Source organism: Bufo gargarizans, chromosome 10 (assembly GCF_014858855.1).
Source record: "Bufo gargarizans isolate SCDJY-AF-19 chromosome 10, ASM1485885v1, whole genome shotgun sequence".
NCBI classification, from domain to species: Eukaryota; Metazoa; Chordata; class Amphibia; order Anura; family Bufonidae; genus Bufo; species Bufo gargarizans.
The window spans coordinates 123,534,188-123,558,851 of record NC_058089.1 but is presented as its reverse complement, the minus strand read 5'-3'; the positions used below and the strand labels follow the sequence as shown (position 1 = coordinate 123,558,851).

The window sequence follows — 24,664 nt, the reverse complement described above, 5'->3', positions numbered from 1 at the left end:
CTGGAGGGCCGCAGTTTGAGGATGCCTGGCTGAGAAGGTAAAGCAGATCAGATAACACTTGGCTTCTTGATATTCACACTTCTCTTTCAGTCTCAGGAACTTGTCTGTGGCCTTGAGCATCAATTCCATCTTGACAACAACGTCGCCTTAGGGTCCATTCACACGTCCGTAGTGTATTGCGGATCCGCAGGACACCCGGCCGGCACCCCCATAGAACTGCCTACAAGAATAGGACATGTTCTATTTTATTGCGTTCCGGAAATGCAGATACGGACCGCACACTGTGTGCTCTCCGCATCCTTTCCTGCCCCATAGAGAATCAATGGGTCCACACCCATTCCGGATAATTGCGGAACGGGTGCGGACACATTCTACGGACGTGTGAATGGACCCTTATCGTCCGCTGAGGCACGGCATCCTACTCTTCTTGAAGGGCGGCCCTCAGGTCATTGAGGTTCTGAGGTACAGAGTTACGAGCCTCTACGCTGGTGCATTGTCCTCCATGAAGATGACATTAGGCCGGTGTTGTTCCTACAGAGGCACGATGACTGGAGTAATGATGTCCTTCAGGTGGTCTGGGCTGTCACTGGACCATTCACAGTGTAGGGCAGGTCTGTATGGACTAGAGACACCTGCTGCCCGCACTGTGACACCACCAAAGGCTCGTCTGGTGACCACAGTGGCTGATGCACAGCGCTCTCCTTGACGTCTCCATCATCGTTGGCGCCATCATTTCTGCTCAGTGTGAATGGACTTTCATCAGTGAACAGCACTGGTCCCTCGTCCAGCGTAGACGCTCCCTGGCCCATGCAGGACGATGACGCGTGTGCCTGGTGGTGCGGTCAGGTACCTTGCAGGTCGTCCAGCACACAGACCACAATGATGTAAATGGTGTGGAATGGTCTGACGTGACACTTGGTGCCTCTCGCCTCCCTGTGCCTGGAGTTCTGTGGCATTCACCATCCGGTTCCTCAGGGCATGGTTCACCATGAAGCGGTCATCAGGGTGGGATGTGGCCAAAGGACGTCCACTTCTCTGCCTTTCTGTGACTCTTCCAGTCTCTCTGATACAACCTGCTGAGGACTCTCTGTGGCTCAGGGGCCACTTCCATCTGAGAACATCCTGCTTGAAGCCTCGCAATGGTGAGGGGCTGTTCATTAATTGTTAGGCGCCGTCTTGGTCTCATGATGACAAAATGTGAGCAGCATGATGAGATCCACTGAGACGTCCACGAAGAATGAGATAGTGGCACCATTCAGGTTAGCAGGACCCTTCTGTCGGGCCAAGGTCCTGGAGGGAGAGGGCGGGTGGGGATCACCACAAACGCCATTGAAAAGAAATGTTCCCTCAGGTTTCCTTTAGGCCACTTCTCAGCGAAGCCTTCTGGATTTTTTTTTTAGCTTCTAGAGAGCATCAGAGACACGTCTGCTCACATAGCTAGGCTTCTCCCCCAGAGCTTCAGAGACATGTCTGCTCATATAGCTAGGCTCCTCCCCCAGAGCTTCAGAGACAGTCTACTCACATAGCTAGGCTCCCCCAGAGCATCAGAGACACGTCTGCTCACATAGCTAGGCTTCTCCCCCAGAGCTTCAGAGACAGTCTGCTCATATAGCTAGGCTCCTCCCCCAGAGCTTCAGAGACATGTCTACTCAGTCTCCCCCAGGGCTTCAGAGATACGTCTGCTCATATAGCTAGGCTCCCCCAGAGCTTCAGAGACATGTCTGCGCACATAGCTCGGCTCCTCCCCCAGAGCTTCAGAGACATGTCTGCTCTCATAGCTAGGCTCCTCCCCCAGAGCTTAAGAGACATGTCTACTCAGTCTCCCCCAGGGCTTCAGAGACACGTCTGCTCATATAGCTAGGCTCCTCCCCCAGAGCTTAAGAGACATGTCTACTCAGTCTCCCCCAGGGCTTCAGAGACATGTCTGCTCACATAGCTCGGCTCCTCCCCCAGAGCTTCAGAAACACGTCTGCTCATATAGCTAGGCTCCCCCAGAGCTTCAGAGACATGTCTGCTCACATAACTCGGCTCCTCCCCCAGAGCTTCAGAGACATGTCTGCTCACATAGCTCGGCTCCTCCCCCAGAGCTTCAGAGACATGTCTGCTCACATAGCTAGGCTCCTCCCCCAGAGCTTCAGAGACGCATCTCACATAGCTAGGCTCCTCCCCCAGAGCTTCAGAGACATCTTCTAACATAGCTAGGCTCCTCCCCCAGAGCTTTAGAGACGCATCTCACATAGCTAGGCTCCACCCCCAGAGCTTCAGAGACACATCTGCTCACATAGCTAGGCTCCACCCCCAGAGCTTCTTACTGAGAGATGACAGAGCAGACAACATGAAGGAGGCGGGACCACTTGTTTTTTTTGGTGGTTACAGTAAGACCACCAGATGAATGGGGTGATAATTGAATCTGGAAAAAGTTGTGCTGGGACAGGCATCCTCAAACTGCGGCCCTCCAGCTGTTGTAAAACTATAACTCCCACCATGCCCTGCTGTAGGCTGATACCTGTAGACTGTTCGGGCATGCTGGGAGTTGTAGTTTTGCAACAGCTGGAGGGCCGCAGTTTGAGGATGCCTGTGCTGGGACAAAGACGAGTCTGAACAGACACCTGGGAATGACTCATCTTTATGAGCAGGGACCAAGGGCAAGTGCCCCTTATAAGCCGGGATCACTGGGGGCATGTGCCCATTATAAGTCAGGATCACCGGGGGCCTGGGCCCATTATAAGTCAGGATCACCGGGGGCCTGGGCCCATTATAAGTCAGGATCACCGGGGGCCTGGGCCCATTATAAGTCAGGATCACCAGGGGCCTGGGCCCACTATAAGTCAGGATCACCAGGGGCCTGGGCCCATTATAAGTCAGGATCACCAGGGGCCTGGGCCCATTATAAGTCAGGATCACCAGGGGCCTGGGCCCATTATAAGTCAGGATCACTGGCGGCATGTGCTCATTATAAGTCAGGATCCCCAGGGGCATGGGCCCATTATAAGTCGGCATCTTTGAGGTGAGCACTGGGGTTTCATGGCTAGAAGACTTTGCGGCTGTCTTGTTCAGATGGAACACCAGAGAATGTGTCACCTGTGAGTCACTAGCGGATGATGAGTGGTGTAGTCACCTGTGTGAGGGTTTTTACAGATCACGATTGCGGTATTCCTATATGGTCTTATGATACAGGGGCACCCTGGATGTAACATTCACATACCATGGGGAGGGGCAGATGTGGCGCTGGCACACAGCGATTACTGAGGTGAGGCCCCCATATCCCCGACACCACACAGTCTGTAAAACCAGTTTATTTCCATGAAGTCGGCTGCACTTACAGAAAAGTATAAAAAATAGATAATAGATATAAGGCATTGTGCAGAGCACGTCCCCTATAGAGGGTACGAGGATCCAGCAAGGGGGTTCCTGCAGACCCTACAGAATGTCAGGAGACGTCTGTCTGTATCCTCTGGGGTCATATATGGCACTGAGGCATGCCCACAACCTGATGCAGGTGACTACCATATATATTTATGGGGAGCACGCTGTAGATACTGGAGAAAACCACAGCTTCCTTACCACTAAAGACTTTACTTTTTTTGCTCATCAAAAGTTTAGTTGGCAGACATGGCTTACCTGGAGCGAGCGTGGCCTCACAGAAAACTTATAAAATCTACACCTCACAGATTTAGTTTTCAGTGTGCACCTGGTCACACGCACACCGCGGAGCGCGAGCCTGGTCACACGCACACCGTGGAGCGTGAGCCTGGTCACAAGCAAACCGCGGAGCGCGAGCCTGGTCACACGCACAACCGCGGAGCGCGAGCCTGGTCACACGCACACCGCGGAGCGCGAGCCTGGTCACACGCACACCGCGGAGCGCGAGCCTGGTCACACGCACACCGCGGAGCGCGAGCCTGGTCACACGCACACCGCGGAGCGCAAGCCTGGTCACACGCACACCGCGGAGCGCAAGCCTGGTCACACGCACACCGCGGAGCGCAAGCCTGGTCACACGCACACCACTCATGCTGAAAATGTGTTGGGAGTCCATACTCCATGAAATACTGGTCAGAGGTCTATGGTCCATTATAGATCTATTATACAATGAGGAAGAGAAGTATTTGAACACCCTGCGATTAAGTTCTCCCACTTAGAAATCATGGAGGGTCTGAAATTCACATTGTAGGTACATTCCCACTCTGAGAGACAGAATTGAAAAAAAAATAGACGCCAACTACTACCATGGGCAAGACCAAAGAGCTGTCAAAAGACACCAGAGACAGAATTGTGGACCTCCACAAGGCTGGAAAGGTCTACGGGGCAATTGCCAAGCAGCTTGGTGAAAATAGATCAACTGTTGGAGCAATTGTTAGAAAATGGAAGAGGCTAAAGACGACTGTCAGTCTCCTCGGACTGGGGCTCCATGCAGGATCTCACCTCGTGGGGCATCACTGATGATAAGAAAGGTGAGGAATCAGCCCAGAACTACAAGGGAGGAGCTGGTCAATGACATGAGGAGAGCTGGGACCACAGTGTCAGAGGTCACTGTCGGTGGATCACTAGGCCGTCATGGTTTCAGATCATGCATTGCACGGAAGGTTCTCCTGCTCCAGTCATCACATGTCCAGGTCTGAAGTTTGCCAATGACCATCTGGATGATCCAGAGGAGGCCGGGGAGAAAGTCATGTGGTCAGAGGAGACCAAAGTAGAACTTTTTGGTCTAAACTTCACTCGTTGTGTTTGGAGGAAAAAGAAGAAGGATGAGTTGCATCCCAAGAACACCATCCCTACTGTTAAGCATGGGGGGGGGGGGGGGGTAGCATCATGCTTTGGGGGGCTTTTCTGCGAAGGGGACAGGACGACTGCGCTGTATTAAGGAGAGGATGAATGGGGCCATTTATTGTGAGATTTTGAGCAACAACCTCCTTCCCTCAGTCAGAGCATTGAAGATGGGTCGTGGCTGGGTCTTCCAACATGACAACGACCCGAAGCACACAGCCAGGATAACCAAGGAGCGGCTCCGTAAGAAGCATATCAAGGTTCTGGAGCGGCCTAGCCAGTCTCCAGACCTAAATCCAATAGAACATCTTTGGAGGGAGCTGAAACTCTGTGTTGCTCAGCGACAGCCCCGAAACCTGACAGATGTAGAGGAGATCAGTGTGGAGGAGTCGGCCGAAATCCCTGCTGCCGTGTGCGCAAACCTGGTCAAGAACTGCAGGAGACGTCTGACCTCTGGAACTGCAGACAAAGGCGTCTGGACCAAATATTAACACTGATTGTCTCAGGTGTCCAGATACTTCTGTTCAGCAGCAAGACAAAGACATTCTTTAAAAATCCTACAATGTGATTTCCTGAATTCTTTCTTTTTTTAAATTCTGCCTCTCAGATGGGAATGCACCTCCACTGTGAATGTCAGACCCTCCATGATTTCTAAGTGGGAGAACTTGCAAAACCGCAGGGGGTTCAAATACTTCTGTTCCTCACTGTATTCCTGCTGGGAGTCTATGCTCCATGATATACTGGTCAGAGGTCTATGGTCCATTATGGATCTTCTAGATTAGAGAGTCCATACTACGCTGTACGTTTGATTCACTGCTTGGAATACCATTGGGGCATTATGGATTCTTTACCTGTCGGGGTATGCAGTCCATTATAGTTCTATTGAATACCTGTATATAGTCCCTTAAATAGCAGTTATATACCTGAAGTCCATTATATATTGGTCCTATGGTCAATCCCAGGCATGGGAGGACAATGAGGTGAAGAGTGCAGTGCTGCACCTGTATTACGCCAGTGACTGGGTGCATCGTGGGTAGGGTGCACTGACTGGCAGGGCAGGTAGAGGGTGGTAGGTCCGTCAGCTCTCCATCCGGGGACTGATAGAGCAGGGTGTCCTCCATGTATGACCACGATGAAGGTGCAGGTGGAGGACACTTCAGTGCGACACTGACAGACGCTCCTCATCCTCTTGGATATCAATCCTCTCAGACTAGGACAGACACTTCTATGGCACTTGGATCTGAAGATCATCCTCGTCAGGGTCACTTCCGATCTCCCCGGTGTCATCATTTCCAAATCGTGAAGTGCGCAGCTTCCCGAACAAGGGAGGATTCTGCTGCCGCCGTAGCCTGCGGGAAACAGACAGCGACTATGGGGTTAATGCAGAGGTCAGGGCCCGATCATAACATGATACTCTGATATTGATGGCCTATCCATTGGCAGGGGTCCGACAACCAGGACCCCCGCTGGTCAGCTGTGTGAGGAGGCCTTGGCACTTGGTGAGCGCAGCGGCCTCCTCTCAGCTTACCAACCACAGCACCGTCCACTAGAGGCCACGCTTGGTACATAGACTCTCTGTATATGTATTTAGAGACACAGTGTATATTAAGGGTTAAACACAGAACGTGAAAAGTAAACCAAGATCAAACCGACGATAAAACTGAAATCCACGCTGCAGGAAGACTAAGTGTGACCCCGACCTCCATAAGTACATGTCCTATAAGAGCAGTGTGAACCCGTCCACGTAGAGGGGAGATACCCCGACCTCCATAAGCACATGTCCTATAAGAGCAGTGTGAACCCGTCCACGTAGAGGGGAGATATCCCGACCTCCAGCAGTACATGTCCTATAAGAGCAGTGTGAACCCGTCCACGTAGAGGGGAGATATCCCGACCTCCAGCAGTACATGTCCTATAAGAGCAGTGTGAACCCGTCCACGTAGAGGGGAGATACCCCGACCTCCAGCAGTACATGTCCTATAAGAGCAGTGTGAACCTGTCCACGTAGAGGGGAGATATCCCGACCTCCAGCAGTACATGTCCTATAAGAGCAGTGTGAACCTGTCCACGTAGAGGGGAGATACCCCGACCTCCAGCAGTACATGTCCTATAAGAGCAGTGTGAACCTGTCCACGTAGAGGGGAGATACCCCGACCTCCAGCAGTACATGTACTATAAGAGCAGTGTGAACCTGTCCACGTAGAGGGGAGATACCCCGACCTCCAGCAGTACATAATCTGTAAGAGCAGTGTGAACCCGTCCACGTAGAGGGGAGATACCCCGACCTCCATAAGTACATGTACTATAAGAGCAGTGTGAACCTGTCCACGTAGAGGGGAGATATCCCGACCTCCAGCAGAACATGTCCACGTAGAGGGGAGATATCCCGACCTCCAGCAGTACATGTACTATAAGAGCAGTGTGAACCCGTCCACGTAGAGGGGAGATACCCCGACCTCCATAAGTACATGTACTATGAGAGCAGTGTGAACCTGTCCACGTAGAGGGGAGATACCCCGACCTCCAGCAGAACATGTCCACGTAGAGGGGAGATATCCCGACCTCCAGCAGTACATGTACTATAAGAGCAGTGTGAACCCGTCCACGTAGAGGGGAGATACCCCGACCTCCATAAGTACATGTACTATGAGAGCAGTGTGAACCTGTCCACGTAGAGGGGAGATACCCCGACCTCCAGCAGAACATGTCCACGTAGAGGGGAGATATCCCGACCTCCAGCAGTACATGTACTATAAGAGCAGTGTGAACCCGTCCACGTAGAGGGGAGATACCCCGACCTCCATAAGTACATGTACTATGAGAGCAGTGTGAACCTGTCCACGTAGAGGGGAGATACCCCGACCTCCATAAGTACATGTACTATGAGAGCAGTGTGAACCTGTCCACGTAGAGGGGAGATACCCCGACCTACATAAATACATATCCTATAGGAGCAGTGTGAACCCATCCACGTAAAGGGGAGATACCCCGACCTCCAGCAGAACATGTCCACGTAGAGGGGAGATATCCCGACCTCCAGCAGAACATGTCCACGTAGAGGGGAGATACCCCGACCTCCAGCAGAACATGTCCACGTAGAGGGGAGATACCCCGACCTCCAGCAGAACATGTCCACGTAGAGGGGAGATATCCCGACCTCCAGCAGAACATGTCCACGTAGAGGGGAGATACCCCGACCTCCAGCAGTACATGTCCTATAAGAGCAGTGTGATAGATATATATATTTAGATAGACAGCTGACACATATACGTAGGTAGGTCCCAGCATGCACCTGGACTGTAGATGCTCCACTTGAACCTGCAGGTTTTCATTCAGCTCGGTTTGTTCATCGAGGGATCTCTGTAATTTGCGCGTCTGATTCTGCGTCTCATCCAACTGCAATGAGAGATTCATCGAAGGATCTGAGACATCAGCAGAAAGGATCCCAACCCCCAGGGAGTGTATTAGGCATGATAAAGAGGCAGGTTGTCAGCGGTATTAGATGTTCCTGTAGTCTAAGGTGTGTGGATCTCATGTCTGATCACGTCATTACATCAGTGATGTCATCAGCAGGGGGCGGGGCCGACAACCTCTCACACGATATACAGGCAGGTTGTCAGCAGTAATAGATGTTCCTATAGTCTAAGGTGTGTGGGTCTCATGTCCGATCACATGTCATTATATTAGTGATGTCATCAGCAGGGGCGGGGCTGTGAAGGTGTGGGCGGGGTCTAGTAGTGGCAGGTCTTGGCTTTGGACATGCTTGCTTCTGGTTCCTGCCCTCTGGTCATCCACCATGTTACCTGGTCCTCTGCCTGCCCCAGCTCCTTCTTCAGCTCCTCCACCCGGAGGCGCAGTTTCTTCACCTCCCCCTCCAGCTGCTCCAGGCGGCGGCCGGCGTGGGCGAGCTCTGCGGACTTTTCATGATGCTGCTTCTTCAGCTTGGTGTGATTATGCCGCAGGTCGGAGAGCTCCTAGTGAGAACAGGAAACATGGAGGGGATGTCACCTGAGCGCACAGACGTGGCAGGTCCAGGTCACAGGAGGGGACACCGGGGAGAGGCCTCCCCGAACAGGAGGCGTCGGGGGAGGGGGTCTCCCCGTACAGGAGGCGTCGGGGGTCTCCCCGTACAGGAGGCGTCGGGGGAGGGGGTCTCCCCGTACAGGAGGCGTCGGGGAGGGGGTCTCCCCGTACAGGAGGTGTCGGGGGTCTCCCCGTACAGGAGGCGTCGGGGGAGGGGGTCTCCCCGTACAGGAGGTGTCGGGGGAGGGGGTCTCCCCGAACAGGAGGCGTCGGGGGAGGGGGTCTCCCCGTACAGGAGGTGTCGGGGGTCTCCCCGTACAGGAGGCGTCGGGGGAGGGGGTCTCCCCGTACAGGAGGCGTCGGGGGAGGGGGTCTCCCCGTACAGGAGGTGTCGGGGGTCTCCCCATACAGGAGGCGTCGGGGGAGGGGGTCTCCCCGTACAGGAGGCGTCGGGGAGGGGGTCTCCCCGTACAGGAGGTGTCGGGGGAGGGGGCCTCCCCGAACAGGAGGTGTCGGGGGAGGGGGCCTCCCCGAACAGGAGGTGTCGGGGGAGGGGGCCTCCCCGAACAGGAGGTGTCGGGGGAGGGGGCCTCCCCGAACAGGAGGTGTCGGGGGAGGGGGCCTCCCCGAACAGGAGGTGTCGGGGGAGGGGGCCTCCCCGAACAGGAGGTGTCGGGGGAAGGGGTCTCCCCGTACAGGAGGTGTTGGGGGAGGGGTCTCATGCATGAAGGGGGGCTCATGCACCTTGTTCTTCTCGAAGAGCTCTGCCTGGATGGTCTTGAGGTCGGAGTCCAGGGCACTGACAGTCTGTCTTCTCTTCCGAGTCAGAATCTCCTCCAGATCCTGGATCTGAAGCCGCAGCTTCTTGTTCTCTCGCTCCAGGTTGAGTTTCTCGGTCTCCAGTCGCTCGCGCCGTCCCCACTCCTCTGCGTTCTCCGCCTGGAGCCCCTCCATCTATACAGACCATATAGAGACTTACAAAAGGCACAACAGGAGACAGGGTGATAATGGGGAGAAGAGTGGACAGGTACCTCCGCCCGCAGGTCCGCCAGCTTCTTATCCATGCTGCAGCGCACCCCAAGCTCGTCCTGCAGATCTTCAGAGATCCGACCCAACTCATCCTGGTGCCGGTCCCTGAGGAGGGTGAGCTGGAGAAACAGGGTCAGCCTCTATTATACAGCCTCCAATCACTAGGTGACCCCACCCATGTATGACAGCTCCATCCCCCAGCCTCCTTGCTATACACCCACTGCCCCGCCACCATCATCACCAGATGTCACCACCCTCCCGTCACATTCCTCGGCCCCCTGACTATACACCCACAGCCCATCCCCCATCACATTCCTCTGCCCCCTGACTATACACCCACAGCCCATCCCCCATCACATTCCTCAGCCCCCTGACTATACACCCACAGCCCATCCCCCATCACATTCCTCAGCCCCCTGACTATACACCCACAGCCCATCCCCCATCACATTCCCCAGCCCCCTGACTATACGCTGATATAAGCCCACACATCCCATATCCCAAGCTCCTGACTACACATTCATATAGCCCCGCCCCCACATCATGGCCATGGCGCTGGATGGAGGTCTGTTACCTGGGTGACGGCCTCCTGTCTTGACTTGTTCAGCTCCTCACATTTCATCCTCCACTGGCTGACCTCGGCCTCCATCTTCTCCAGACTCTTACTTAGAAGCATCTTGTCTCTATACAGATAGGGAACATTATATACGTAACACCATGCAGAAGGGACATCAGTGACGCCTATAGGACAGCTCCTCCCGTATAGGGCTCCTCCCGAATAGGGCTTATATACAAACATACACAGTGACCTCTAAAGACTGTATATAACTATACAGTCCCAATACACACTCCCACAAACAAGCTCTATATACACAGATACATCCCATATAGGACTAGGGATGAGTGAACTTCTGTTTTCAGGTTCGACGTACAAGGTTCGGGTTATCTAAGAATTCCGCTATGGATTCCATTACCACGGATGAAAACACAAGTTTGTATATCCCTATATAGGACATACAGCTATATACAGAGATACATCCCATATAGGACCTATACAGGCTATATACAGAGATACATCCCATATAGGACCTATACAGGCTATATAGAGATGCATCCCATATAGGACCTATACAGGCTATATACAGAGATACATCCCATATAGGACCTATACAAGCTATATACAGAGATACATCCCTATATAGGACATACAGCTATATACATAGATACATCCCATATAGGACCTATACAGGCTATATACATAGATACATCCCATATAGGACATATACAGGCTATATACAGAGATACATCCCATATAGGACCTATACAGGCTATATACAGAGATACATCCCATATAGGACCTATACAAGCTATATACAGAGATACATCCCATATAGGACCTATACAGGCTATATACATAGATACATCCCATATAGGACATATACAGGCTATATACAGAGATACATCCCATATAGGACCTATACAGGCTATATACAGAGATACATCCCATATAGGACCTATACAAGCTATATACAGAGATACATCCCATATAGGACCTATACAGGCTATATACAGAGATACATCCCATATAGGACCTATACAAGCTATATACAGAGATACATCCCATATAGGACCTATACAGGCTTTATACAGAGATACATCCCATATAGGACCTATACAGGCTATATACAGAGATACATCCCATATAGGACCTATACAAGCTATGTACAGAGATACATCCCATATAGGACCTTTCCCGTTTCGTCCTCCGGCAGCACAGAATGGGTTAACCTCGTCGTCATCTTTTCCAGGACCGCCCACCTAGAACATATTAATTGACAATTAATCAATCAATTCACTCTCCTATAAGGTCTCCTCCTCCACAATGCCTCCTTGTGTTTTTTTTTTGTCCTCATCTGAGGATGAAGCCCACCGATATTGTGCGGCCGTTATGCCTTGTTGTGACAAGGTGCAAGGCCTCAGAATGGGGATAGCCATGTGTGTCCTGGCTCCATGTCTGACCCGCTAAGCGCCCTTAGATCGGGGATTGAACTAGCAGTTGCTAACCTCCTCAGTCCAGCGCTTCCTGGCATCGATCCAAGTCTAAAGGGCCCATTCAAGCACGACTACCTGTGGACGCAGCTGCACGTGGCGCAGGAGAGATGCGAGGAGTATGAAGCGGCCGTCAGCCATTGAAGAAGCCGCAGTACCTGCTTGGGAAGCGCCGGTGCCGATACTTCCGGTTTGGTGGAACGCATGTGGAACGCAGGCGCAGTGCGTCTGACGTCATCTAAAGCGGCCTCTGCCCCGATCTGGCGCCAAATTTGAATTTAAAAGAGCGGTGTTGCTGAGCTTCGGTGCCTGTTGTGCCTGGCAGCCGAGCTCTAGCGTTTTAAAGGTATAGGCCTGTCCTATTGTCAGGCAAACCTTTTGATAATATGGGAACCTGGATGTTTCTGAAGTCTGCAGCATATTCTGTGTTTAATGCTCTGTTTTCTTCATTCAGATGTCCAGCGCGTCCGGCAGAGGAGAAAAAAGTTCCCGCAAAAGCAGGCACAGGATGTGTCAGTCATGCGAGCAGCCACTCCCAGATGACTTCCCTCAGGATCTCTGCATAAGGTGCCATCGGGATACCCAGGAACCCTCGCCGCCAAGGAAAAAACGGAGGTCTAGCTCACCCCTCTGCATTTCCTGTCTTCAATCCCTACCGGATGATCACGCCACTAATATATGTGAGCAATGTTCTCACCCTGATGGTTCTTCGGATGACGAAACGAGCAAGATGGTCTCCCTCTTTAAAGCCTTCCTGAAAAAATCCAAGGCAAAGAAAAAGAGTACTAAAAGAAGACCGCGCTCCCCATCCTCATCTGAGAAATCGTCGCGCTCTGAAGGAGAAGTCTCATCCTTTTCGGATTCTCCCGTTATTGAAGATAATTTTTTATTTGACAAAGCAGATACAAATCAGCTTATTAAAGAGGTCAAGAATATTATGGAAGCCAATAAGGAGAAATGCAGCAAACATAATGAAGAGGATCTTTTTTATTTTCCTAAAAAGAAGGCGTCAGTGTTCCCTGGACACCCAGTCCTGGATGCCGTGATGTCTAAAGAATGGGAGCGTCCGGTAGGAAGGATCAACCTAGGATCCAGGTTCAGAAGTGTATACAAAACAGATCCAGCAGAATCATCCTCCTGGGCAACCCCGGCTAAAGTGGACCCGGCTGTAGCTAGATTAGCAAAAAGATCTTTTTTTCCCTCTGATGACTCAGCCCTGTTGAAGGATCCGATGGAGAAGAAGGCTGATGGTCTCCTCAAGAGACAACATACATATCTCGCCTCTCTTAATAAGGCTGCAATGGCGACTGTTCCTGTTGCTCGAGCACTTAGAGTGTGGCTCAGCCATCTGGGCAGGGACATCGAAGATGGAGTACCAAGAGAGGAACTCCTCAAGCAATTGCCTACACTCAAATCATCAGCGGAATTTCTCTGTGACTTCCCGGTTGATACGATACGATTGTGTGCCAAGAACATGGCATTGGCCAACTCGATCCGTAGATCTCTCTGGCTGAAGATCTGGTCTGGTGACGCCTCTTCAAAAAATAACCTATGTGCTCTTCCTTTTGAACCGGGGAAGTTGTTTGGATCACAGTTAGATAAACTGCTGGAAGCTAACAAAGAAGATAAAGCTTTGAATTTTCCGCAACCCAGACGCAGGGACAAAACCAGATTTTTTCGCCCCTATAGGGGACAAGATTCAGGAAGATCAAACTTCAGAGGACGTTCTGGACGGGGGAGATCTGATCGGAAAGCCTGGGCCTCCTCGGAGAAGTCTAAGAGGAAGGGAGAGGACAACAGACCCCCAAAATCCGAGTTTTGACGCCAGAAGACAGAGAGTAGGAGGTCGGTTATCTCTCTTCTACGAAAGCTGGTGTCGCATCACGTCAGACATCTGGGTCCTAGGGATTATAAGAAGAGGTTATCGACTAGAACTCGACTACTTGCCAAGAAACAGATTCGTACTCAGCAAGGGGGAAGATCCACAAGTCTTCCTATTGCTAAAAGAGTTCCTAGACAAAGGGGTTCTGGAGGAAGTCCCAAATTCTCAGAAAAATTCAGGTGTATATTCCAGGATCTTCTGTATTCCAAAAAGAGATGGCAAAAGTCGGTTGATTATAGACCTCCGCTACCTGAATCGTTATATGAAGAAGATCCGCTTCAAAATGGAGACGATAAGATCCATCACAGCGGTTCTCAGGAGGAAGGTGTTTATGGCATCGTTAGACCTAAAGGACGCATACCTCCATGTCCCAATAAGTCAAGAGTCGAGAAAATTCTTAAGACTGGCCATCAGGAGAAATGGGGTGACACTCCACTACCAGTTCAAGGCCCTGCCATTTGGGCTATGTTCAGCCCCAAGAGTCTTTACGAAGATAGCTGTGGTACTTGCAGTAGCACTTCGCCTCCAAGGGGTCCAGATCTTCCCCTACCTGGACGACTGGCTAATTGCAGCCGAGTCGGAAGCCCTGTTACGTTTCCATTTAAAGAAAGCTATAGAACTCCTACAGTCAGTGGGATTCCTAGTGAACTGGGAGAAGTCGGATATCATTCCAGCCACCTCCAAGACCTTTTTGGGCTTCACAATAGACACAAAGGCCATGAAGCTCTATCTCCCCCCCGGGAAGATAAGGACACTGAAGACAGAAATAAAAATATTGATTTCTCTTCATTTCCCATCGGTCCGCAGAGTAATGAGGACACTCGGACATCTCACATCAGTCTCAGATGCTGTTCCCTGGGCGAATATTCACAGCAGAGATCTGCAACAAGATATGCTACAGGCTTGGCGTCGGAACGGGTTCAAGTTGGACGCAAGAATGAGGATAAGACCCTCTACTATCCAGAGTCTCAGATGGTGGTTGCGCACGAGTCATCTGACTATGGGAAAAAGATTTCAGTTCCTCACCCCAGTGATTATCACCACGGATGCTTCCGGTCAAGGATGGGGGGCTCACCTCCAGGACAAATGGGTGCAGGGCCTCTGGTCTTCCAAGGAGAAGATGGAGTCCTCAAACTACAAAGAGATGAAAGCAGTCCTGTTAGCCCTCTACCGGTTCGAAACCTACATATCAGGGAAGCCCGTGCTGATTCGGTCGGACAACCTGTCAACCGTATTTTATCTAAACAAACAGGGTGGGACAAGAAGCTCTCATCTTCTGAAGCTATGCAAGGAAATATTCAAGTGGGCGGAGTTACATCTGCTGGAATTAAAAGCGATGCATATCAGAGCTTGCTACAATACTCGAGCGGACCATCTGAGCAGGAAGACGATCAATCAAGCCGACTGGGAGCTCAACCCAATCATCTTTCATCAGATCATAGCCAGATGGGGGACACCGACCTGGGATCTGATGGCATCAGCAAGAAACAAGAAGCTGGACAGGTTCTGTTCTCTAAACAGTCACGACAACCCCACTGTAGTAGACGCATTTTCTATGAGCTGGAAACATCTGTCGGTCTACATCTTCCCGCCAGTCCCCCTCATCCCGAGAGTCCTGAGGAAAATAGTAGAGGAGAAACCTCAAGCTATAATAATCGCTCCTTTTTGGCCGAGGAGGTCATGGTTCCCACTCCTATTCCAGCTGTCCAAAGGCCACTTCTGGAAACTTCCTCCACGTCCGGATCTTCTGATTCAGAATGGATTGCATCACCAGAGTCTGGGCCATCTACACCTTACTGCTTGGAGGCTGAAAGAAGTAGATTAGAGGGGAAAGGCCTCTCACAGTCAGTTGTTAATACGCTGCTTTCTTCCAGAAAAGATTCTACGAATAGAAAATACGCCAAAATCTGGAGAAGATTTATGTCCTGGATGTCGGAGACTGGCCATAAAAACATTAGCGTTTCCTCCATCCTTCAGTTTCTCCAAGATGGGTTCCAGAAAGGGCTAAAGCCCAATACCCTAAGGTCACATATGACCGCTATTAATTCCATGACTGAGAATAAATACCTCCATCATCCGTTGGTTCTCAGATTTTTTAAGGCGGTCAGAAGACTTAACCCTACGCATAGGAATCCGTTTCCGGTCTGGGATCTCTCCTTGGTTCTGAAGAGGCTGACCCTCTCTCCATTCGAACCATTGGAAGAAGCTGACCTCAAGTGGCTCTCGTACAAAGCACTTTTTCTCACGGCCATCACGTCTGCAAAAAGACTGGGGGAACTCCAAGCTTTATCCTCCAAGTTTCCATACTTACGTTTCCTTCCAGATGGAATATTGCTTCGCACCATGCCATTCTTCGTGCCCAAGGTGCCGTCTTCAGTAAACAGAAATAGAGAAGCGTTCCTTCCAGTATTCTGCCCCGAGCCTCTCAATGAAGAACAGAATCTTTGTCATACCTTGGATGTGAAAAGAGCTTTAGAGATTTATCTCCAAAGAACAGGAGAATTCAGAGGCAGTGAAAACCTGTTCGTCCTTTTCTCTGGTCCAAGGAAAGGACTCTCACCTTCCAAAGATACCCTGGCGAGATGGATAAAGTCCACTATTCTGGAAGCGTATTCACTTGAGGCCATACCTCCTCCATTTCCTGTCAGAGCTCACTCGACCAGAGCCACAGCCACTTCCTGGGCGGAGATGGCACAAGTTCCGATAGAAGAAATCTGCAATGCAGCATCTTGGTCTTCATCGCTCACCTTCGTGAAACACTACCGTCTGGACATCAACGCTAGAAGTTCAGCCTTTGGCACTGGCGTATTGTCGGCAGCTCTTTCTGAAACTCCCCCCCTTTGAGATCTATAAAAATCCCATTCTGTGCTGCCGGAGGACGAAACGGGAAAGGGAAAATTCTTACCGGGATTTTACTTTCCTTGAGTCCGGAGGCAGCACAAGTATACCCTCCCTAATAAATTCTCTTTTTTGGCATCCACTATTTGTCGGAGTCTATTATTTTTAAAACACAAGGAGGCATTGTGGAGGAGGAGACCTTATAGGAGAGTGAATTGATTGATTAATTGTCAATTAATATGTTCTAGGTGGGCGGTCCTGGAAAAGATGACGACGAGGTTAACCCATTCTGTGCTGCCTCCGGACTCAAGGAAAGTAAAATCCCGGTAAGAATTTTCCCTATACAAGCTATATACAGAGATACATCCCATATAGGACCTATACAAGCTATTTACAGAGATACATCCCATATAGGACCTATACAGGCTATGTACAGAGATACATCCCATATAGGACCTATACAAGCTATGTACAGAGATACATCCCATATAGGACCTATACAAGCTATATACAGAGATACATCCCATATAGGACCTATACAAGCTATATACAGAGATACATCCCATATAGGACCTATACAAGCTATATACAGAGATACATCCCATATAGGACCTATACAAGCTATATACAGAGATACATCCCATATAGGACCTATACAAGCTATATACAGAGATACATCCCATATAGGACCTATACAGGCTATATACAGAGATACATCCCATATAGGACCTATACAAGCGATATACAGATAATATATACATCTTAAACACGAGCTTGCACACATAATGTACAGTCATGTGAAAAAATTAGGACACCCTTTGAAAGCATGTGGTTTTTTGTAACATTTTTAATAAAAGGTTATTTCATCTCCGTTTCAACAATACAGAGAGATTAAAGTAATCCGACTAAACAAAGAAAACTGAAGAAAAGTCTTTTCAAGATCTTCTGTAAATGTCATTCTACAAAAATGCCTATTCTAACTGAGGAAAAAGATAGGACACCCTTGCCCCTAATAGCGAGTGTTACCTCCTTTGGCTGAAATAACTGCAGTGAGACGGTTCTTGTAGCCATCTACCAGTCTTCGACATCGTTCTGAGGAAATTTTACCCCACTCCTCAATGCAGAACTTTTTCAGCTGTGAGATGTTTGAGGGGTTTCTTGCACGTACAGCCCTTTTCAAGTCACCCCACAGCATCTCAATGGGATTCAAATCTGGACTTTGACTTGGCCATTCCAGGACTCTCCATTTCTTCTTTTTCAGCCAATCTTTGGTTGATTTACTAGTATGTTTTGGGTCATTGTCATGTTGCATGGTCCAGTTCCGCTTCAGCTTTAATTTTCTAACTGATGGTCTCACATGTTCTTCAAGCACCTTCTGATACACAGTAGAATTCATCGTGGATTCTATGATGGTGAGCTGACCAGGTCCTGCTGCAGCAAAGCAGCCCCAAACCATGACACTTCCACCTCCATGCTTCACAGTTGGTATGAGGTTCTTTTCTTGGAATGCTGTGTTTGGTTTACGCCAAACATGTCCTCTGCTGTTGTGTCCAAATAATTCAATTTTGGACTCATCTGTCCAAAGAACATTATTCCAGAAGTCCTGGTCTTTGTCAACTTTATCTTTGGCAAATGTCAGTCTGGCCTCGATGTTTCTCTTGGAAAGCAAAGGTTTCCTCCTTGCACACCTCCCATGCAAGTTAAACTTGTACAGTCTCTTTCTGATTGTAGAGGCATGTACTTCTACATCAACAGTAGCCAGAGCCTGCTGTAGTTCTCGAGATGACACTTTAGGGTTTTTGGAGACCTCTTTTAGCATCTTGCGGTCTGCTCTTGGGGTGAACTTGCTGGGGCGACCAGTCCTGGGCATGTTGGCAGTTGTTTTGAAAGCCCTCCACTTGTAGACTATCTTCCGGACAGTGGAATGGCTGATTTCAAAATCTTTTGAGATCTTTTTAAATCCCTTCCCAGACTCATAGGCTGCTACAATCTTTTTTCTGAAGTCCTCTGACAGCTCTTTTGCTCTCACCATGGTGCTCACTCTCACTTCAACAGTCAGGAGCACACCAAACTAAATGTCTGAGGTTTAAATAGGGCAAGCCTCATTCAACATGCAGAGTAACGATCTACTAATTATGTGCACCTGGTGTGATATACCTGTGTGAGATCTGAGCCAATTTAAGAGGGAATACATGTGAGGGTGTCCTATCTTTTTCCTCAGTTAGAATAGGCATTTTTGTAGAATGACATTTACAGAAGATCTTGAAAAGACTTTTCTTCAGTTTTCTTTGTTTAGTTGGATTACTTTAATCTCTCTGTATTGTTGAAACGGAGATGAAATAACCTTTTATTAAAAATGTTACAAAAAACCACATGCTTTCAAAGGGTGTCCTAATTTTTTCACATGACTGTATGTAGACACTATGGGGCTCAGATTTACATGCCGGTCTGCGGGGGGGGGGGGGGGGGGGGGCTGGGGGGGGGCTGCGGGGGGCGCAGGCAGAGGGGCTGCGGGGGGCGCAGGCAGGGGGGCTGCGGGGGGCGCAGGCAGAGGGGCTGCGGGGGGCGCAGGCAGAGGGGCTGCGGGGGGCGCAGGCAGAGGGGCTGCGGGGGGCGCAGGCAGAGGGGCTGCGGGGGGGCAGGACTCTACATAACTTTGGCGCTTCCTCCAGCAGGACCGTGCGACAATCTTATATCTACACCAGCTCCCTTGCTGGCATCGAATTAAGTCATTTTGTACACCAAAAACTGGCGTAGAAAATGATGAATGAGACGGACCTGCCGGCCGAGCCTCTTCCCCGCCCGCGCCACGGCCCCTTTTTTTTACGCCTGTCGGCAAAGCGGCGTGGGAAATGTCACAGATTTTGTTGCAAAATGGCTTGCAACAAAATCTGCGACTGACATTGGCCATACATCGTTTCATAAATGGGCCCCTATGTAGACAAGTATGAATAGAGCCGAGACAGAGCCCGTATACGTGTCCTATGGCCGGTACTCACTCTCGCTCCTTTAGAAGAAGCTTCTGACCCTCGTCCAGTCTCAGCTTCAGGGCCGTAATCTTGGGCGCGTCCTCTTCTGCCAGGTCTCGCTCCTCCCAGTGCCGGGGTCTTGGGCTGCGAGACGAGCCTCCGTTGTGTTGCTCCGAGACCTCTGGTTGCAGGTTGCCGTGTAGGTCTGTCTCCTGAAATCAGAATTTGAAGGCTTGTGAGAGCCAAGAGTAGGAGGGAAAGAGGCTTCTGCAGGTTCTAGAGGCGCTACCTGCTCAGTTCATGGGTTCTCCTGTGGTTCCTGCCAAAGCTGCAGATTAGAAATCGGTGACATGATGCACTCTTTCTATTGAGCTATGACTGCAATGGTGAAACCTGCTGATTAAATAAACAGCAATCAATAATGCAGCTTTGGTAGCAACCACAGGAGATGACAGCCACCATAATGGGTGAAAATTAGCTTTTTTCACACTTCTCTGCACCGTCCCAGGGTCCTCAGGGTCTAACCTTGATGTTGACTGGTTTCTCGGTGTCCACATCCCGCACCGGCTCCTCGTTCTCCTGCTCTGTGGTCTCTTTGCCGCGCAGTCTCTCAAGCTCCCGGCAGAGCTGCTCCATTTCGCTGCTGGCCTCCTGACGCTCTCTTTTTAGCGCACTCAGCTCTTTGCTCAGGACTTCCAGTCGCCCGCGGAGCTGCACCCCTTCCTCCCTAGCTTTGTTGCGCTCAGCTCTTACTTTGCTCCACTTCTCTCTCCAGTTGGCGGTGCAGTCCGACCACCAGCGCATAGTCTTCTCCATCTGAGTAGCTCGTGCCCTGGCCTCCTCGAGCTCGCGCTGCCGTAACTCCTCGCGACTCTCCCAGTCTCCGGCAGACATAGGAATAGAAGTCTGGGGAATGGGAGACGGTGGAAGGCTCTTTGGTGAAGGTGTCAGAGAGTCTGAAAGTCGCATCCGTTCGGGCTGTGCACTTCCCAAACTGCAGAGCATCTCTGAGCTTTGTAAGAGCAGAGGGTCGTCCACCAGCCGGGCGCTCGGACCACTGCCCTGACTCATAGTGATGGAGCTGCGCAGGCGCTTACAGGACTGGAAGACAAATGTCTGAGGGGGACAGGCTCCTGGAACTGGAGACGCTGACCCCCCTCAGACAGCAGCAGCACCGTAAATGGACCCTCCGATCAGTTCTAAAAATGCCAGCCGCCCCACATCCTCTGTGTATCAGCTAAAGACATGGAGCATCTCCCAGGCAGGGACTTCCAGGGTGGAGACTCTAATCAGCCCTGTGACAAACAAAAAATATCATTAGCAGAAAGCAGAAGAGGGAGGCAGCGACCACAGATAGCGAGCGGCCGAAAAGAGAGGCCGGAGGGAGGCCGTGACCAGAGAGAGTGAGCGGCTGAGGAGAGAGGAGGCCACGACCAGAGAGAGCGAGCGACTGAGGAGAGAGGAGGCCGCGACCAGAGAGAGTGAGCGGCCGAGGAGAGAGGAGGCCGTGACCAGAGAGAGCGAGCGACTGAGGAGAGAGGAGGCCGCGACCAGAGAGAGTGAGCGGCTGAGGAGAGAGGAGGCCGCGACCAGAGAGAGTGAGCGGCTGAGGAGAGAGGAGGCGGCGACCAGAGAGAGCGAGCGGCTGAGGAGAGAGGAGGCCGCGACCAGAGAGAGCGAGCGGCTGAGGAGAGAGGAGGCCGCGACCAGAGAGAGCGAGCGACTGAGGAGAGAGGAGGCCGCGACCAGAGAGAGCGAGCGACTGAGGAGAGAGGAGGCCACGACCAGAGAGAGCGAGCGACTGAGGAGAGAGGAGGCCACGACCAGAGAGAGAGAGCGTCGGAGGAGAGAGGAGGCCTTGACCAGAGAGAGCGAGCGACTGAGGAGAGAGGAGGCCTTGACCAGAGAGAGCGAGCGACTGAGGAGAGAGGAGGCCTTGACCAGAGAGAGCGAGCGACTGAGGAGAGAGGAGGCCTTGACCAGAGAGAGTGAGCGGCCGAGGAGAGAGGAGGCCTTGACCAGAGAGAGCGAGCGACTGAGGAGAGAGGAGGCCTTGACCAGAGAGAGCGAGCGACTGAGGAGAGAGGAGGCCTTGACCAGAGAGAGCGAGCGACTGAGGAGAGAGGAGGCCTTGACCAGAGAGAGTGAGCGACTGAGGAGAGAGGAGGCCTTGACCAGAGAGAGTGAGCGGCCGAGGAGAGAGGAGGCGGCGACCAGAGAGAGCGAGCGGCTGAGGAGAGAGGAGGCCGCGACCAGAGAGAGCGAGCGGCTGAGGAGAGAGGAGGCCGCGACCAGAGAGAGCGAGCGACTGAGGAGAGAGGAGGCCGCGACCAGAGAGAGCGAGCGACTGAGGAGAGAGGAGGCCACGACCAGAGAGAGCGAGCGACTGAGGAGAGAGGAGGCCACGACCAGAGAGCGCGAGCGACTGAGGAGAGAGGAGGCCTTGACCAGAGAGAGCGAGCGACTGAGGAGAGAGGAGGCCTTGACCAGAGAGAGCGAGCGACTGAGGAGAGAGGAGGCCTTGACCAGAGAGAGCGAGCGACTGAGGAGAGAGGAGGCCTTGACCAGAGAGAGTGAGCGGCCGAGGAGAGAGGAGGCAGAGGGAGGCAGCGACTGCAGATAGTGAGTGGTGGAAAAGAACGAGCGGAGGGAGGCAGCGACCACAAACAATGAGTGGTTGAGGAGAGAAGATGGAGGGAAGCAGAGGGCCGCAGAGGGAGGCTGGGAAGCATCTACACCCCCCACTATGGGGTTCACATACGGTATGCAGACAACTACAGACGGGACCAGGACTGGCAGCGAGACATCGAGGACGTCATCGAGCCCAAGACAAACATCTGCTCAGATTTCCAATGTCTGTTGTGGTTTGGATGCAATGTCTATTATATGTGGAGGCTGTGCCATGGAGGTGACAACACCCCCCAAATATGTATAGAAGAGCAGCTCCGGAAAATGAGAGAAGACGGCCTGGAGAATGTAATGCGACGAGTGAGTGGAGACTGACACAGGATAAACTGCTAGTGATACTTGGTCACTGATCACAAAAGGTGGAGCCCCCTTTATTTTAAAGGGCTTCTGTCATCCCCCAAAAGTCATTATATTTTTGGGCTAATTAAAATCTTTATACTGTGTTTTTCACTATATAGCGCTCTTACCCTTTTCTGTTAGTTTCTTTAAAAACCGCACTTTTATAATATGTAAGTGACCTCTCTACCAGCGAGCAGGGCAGTTACTTGCTGGTGGCCGCCCCCTCCTCCTGGTGATTGGCAGGGCCAGCGAGCGCTCTGCTCCTCCGGCGGGCCCTGCCTGCAATTCAAATCCTGCGCCTGCACCTCATTCCGTGCAGGCGCTCTGAGAGAAGGACGCTCGCTCCCTCAGCACTCCCTCAGTGCGCCTGCGCCGATGACGTCACCTCTAAACCCAAAAGAGAAGACGGGATTTGAATTGCAGACAGGGCCCGCCGGAGGAGCAGCCGCAGGAGGGGGCGGCCACCAGCAAGTAACTGCCCTGCTCGCTGGTAGAGAGGTCACTTATTATAAAAGTGCAGTTTTTAAAGAAACCAACAGAAAAGGGTAAGAGCGCTACATAGTGAAAAACACAGTATAAGGATTTTAATTAGCCAAAAAAAAATAATATATGACTTTTGGGGGATGACAGAAGCCCTTTAAGTTCTGCAGCAGGGTGTATGTGGAGGTCACATAATACTGAGTAGCATCTCCTGCTGCTGCCATACAGGCTGCCCTCTAGCATGGTGGCGGTCATACAGATGCTGGATATCCTCCTGTGGTGGCGGTCATACAGATGCTGGATATCCTCTTATGGTAGCAGTCATACAGAGGCTGGATATCCTCCTGTGGTGGCGGTCATACAGACGCTGGATATCCTCCTATGGTGGAGGTCATACAGATGCTGGATATCCTCCTGTGGTGGCGGTCATACAGACGCTGGATATCCTCCTGTGGTGGCGGTCATACAGATGCTGGATATCCTCCTGTGGTGGCGGTCATACAGACGCTGGATATCCTCCTGTGGTGGCGGTCATACAGATGCTGGATATCCTCCTGTGGTGGCGGTCATACAGATGCTGGATATCCTCATCTGGTCATTCCAAGCTCTTCCATCTTGGAGCCGTAGTTCACACAAGGAGGATGTCGGCTACTGTACATGGGAGATTTGTTGCCTCATCCCGTCCCACAAATTCTCCACAGAAGGATATCCAGCGTCTGTATGACCGCTACCACAGGAGGATATCCAGCCTCTGTATGACCGCCACCACAGGAGGATATCCAGCCTCTGTATGACCGCCACCACAGGAGGATATCCAGCATCTGTATGACCGCCAACCACAGGAGGATATCCAGCCTCTGTATGACTGCTACCATAAGAGGATATCCAGCCTCTGTATGACTGCTACCATAAGAGGATATCCAGCATCTGTATGACCGCCACCACAGGAGGATATCCAGCCTCTGTATGACCATCAACAGGCTATATGGCATAAGGGGAGATGCTAGGCAGTATTATGTGACCTCCATACACTGATCCCTGGTCGTCTTCTCCCCTTTTGAGTTGTAATGTATAGTCTGGGGTAGTAGACAGGGGAGCAGTGTATATACCATTAGGGTGCAGTATACGGTCTGTATAATATAGAGGGGAGGGGTGTATATAACAGCAGGGTGCAGTGTATATAATATCGGGGTGCAGTGTATATAATATCCGGGTGCAGTGGAGCAGTATTCGGGCTGTACCGGACACTTTCCCCGCTTACTGACCTGTAGCCGGATCCCGGGAGCAGCAGAAAACTTCTCAACTTCCCGTGATCCCCGGAGGCCCCGCCCCCCGAGCCGCTTCCTCCCCCGCCCCCACTCCCTCCTGTGGGCGGAGTCCAGTCTCCGAGATTATATAATAATAGGGGTAGTAGTATACAGAGGTGGTGTGTATAGTAATGGGGTGCAGTGTACGGTCTAGGGTGGTATACAGGGGTGCAGTGTACGGTCTAGGGTGGTATACAGGGGTGCGGTGTACGGTCTGAGGTGGTATACAGGGGTGCAGTGTACGGTCTGAGGTGGTATACAGGGGCGCGGTGTACGGTCTGAGGTGGTATACA

At 51.4% G+C, this 24,664-nt stretch overlaps 1 protein-coding gene across 1 annotated transcript; it reads right to left on the bottom strand.

The window, feature by feature from the left end:
- Nucleotides 1-5,016: 5,016 nt before the first annotated feature.
- On the bottom strand, nucleotides 5,017-24,403 carry LOC122920462 (coiled-coil domain-containing protein 102A-like). The gene is made up of 9 exons (XM_044269980.1): nucleotides 24,330-24,403; nucleotides 20,083-20,852; nucleotides 19,588-19,769; nucleotides 10,394-10,502; nucleotides 9,822-9,938; nucleotides 9,535-9,744; nucleotides 8,571-8,741; nucleotides 8,060-8,163; nucleotides 5,017-6,116 (listed from the first exon to the last, which is right to left on the bottom strand). The coding sequence occupies exons 2-9, from the start codon at nucleotides 20,626-20,628 to the stop codon at nucleotides 5,993-5,995; spliced, it is 1,563 nt and encodes a 520-aa protein (XP_044125915.1). The 5' UTR covers nucleotides 20,629-20,852; nucleotides 24,330-24,403; the 3' UTR covers nucleotides 5,017-5,992.
- Between the last annotated feature and the right edge of the window lie 261 nt (nucleotides 24,404-24,664).

Excerpts from the sequence above, each read along its gene's own strand:
- LOC122920462 (XM_044269980.1), bottom strand. The coding sequence starts at position 20,628 with ATGAGTCAGGGCAGTGGTCCGAGCGCCCGGCTGGTGGACGACCCTCTG. Across the intron at positions 8,164-8,570 it reads TGGGGCAGGCAGAGGACCAG|TTGGATGAGACGCAGAATCA; the intron begins GTAACATGGTGG and ends CTCTCATTGCAG. Across the intron at positions 6,117-8,059 it reads GTGGAGCATCTACAGTCCAG|GCTACGGCGGCAGCAGAATC; the intron begins GTGCATGCTGGG and ends TGTTTCCCGCAG.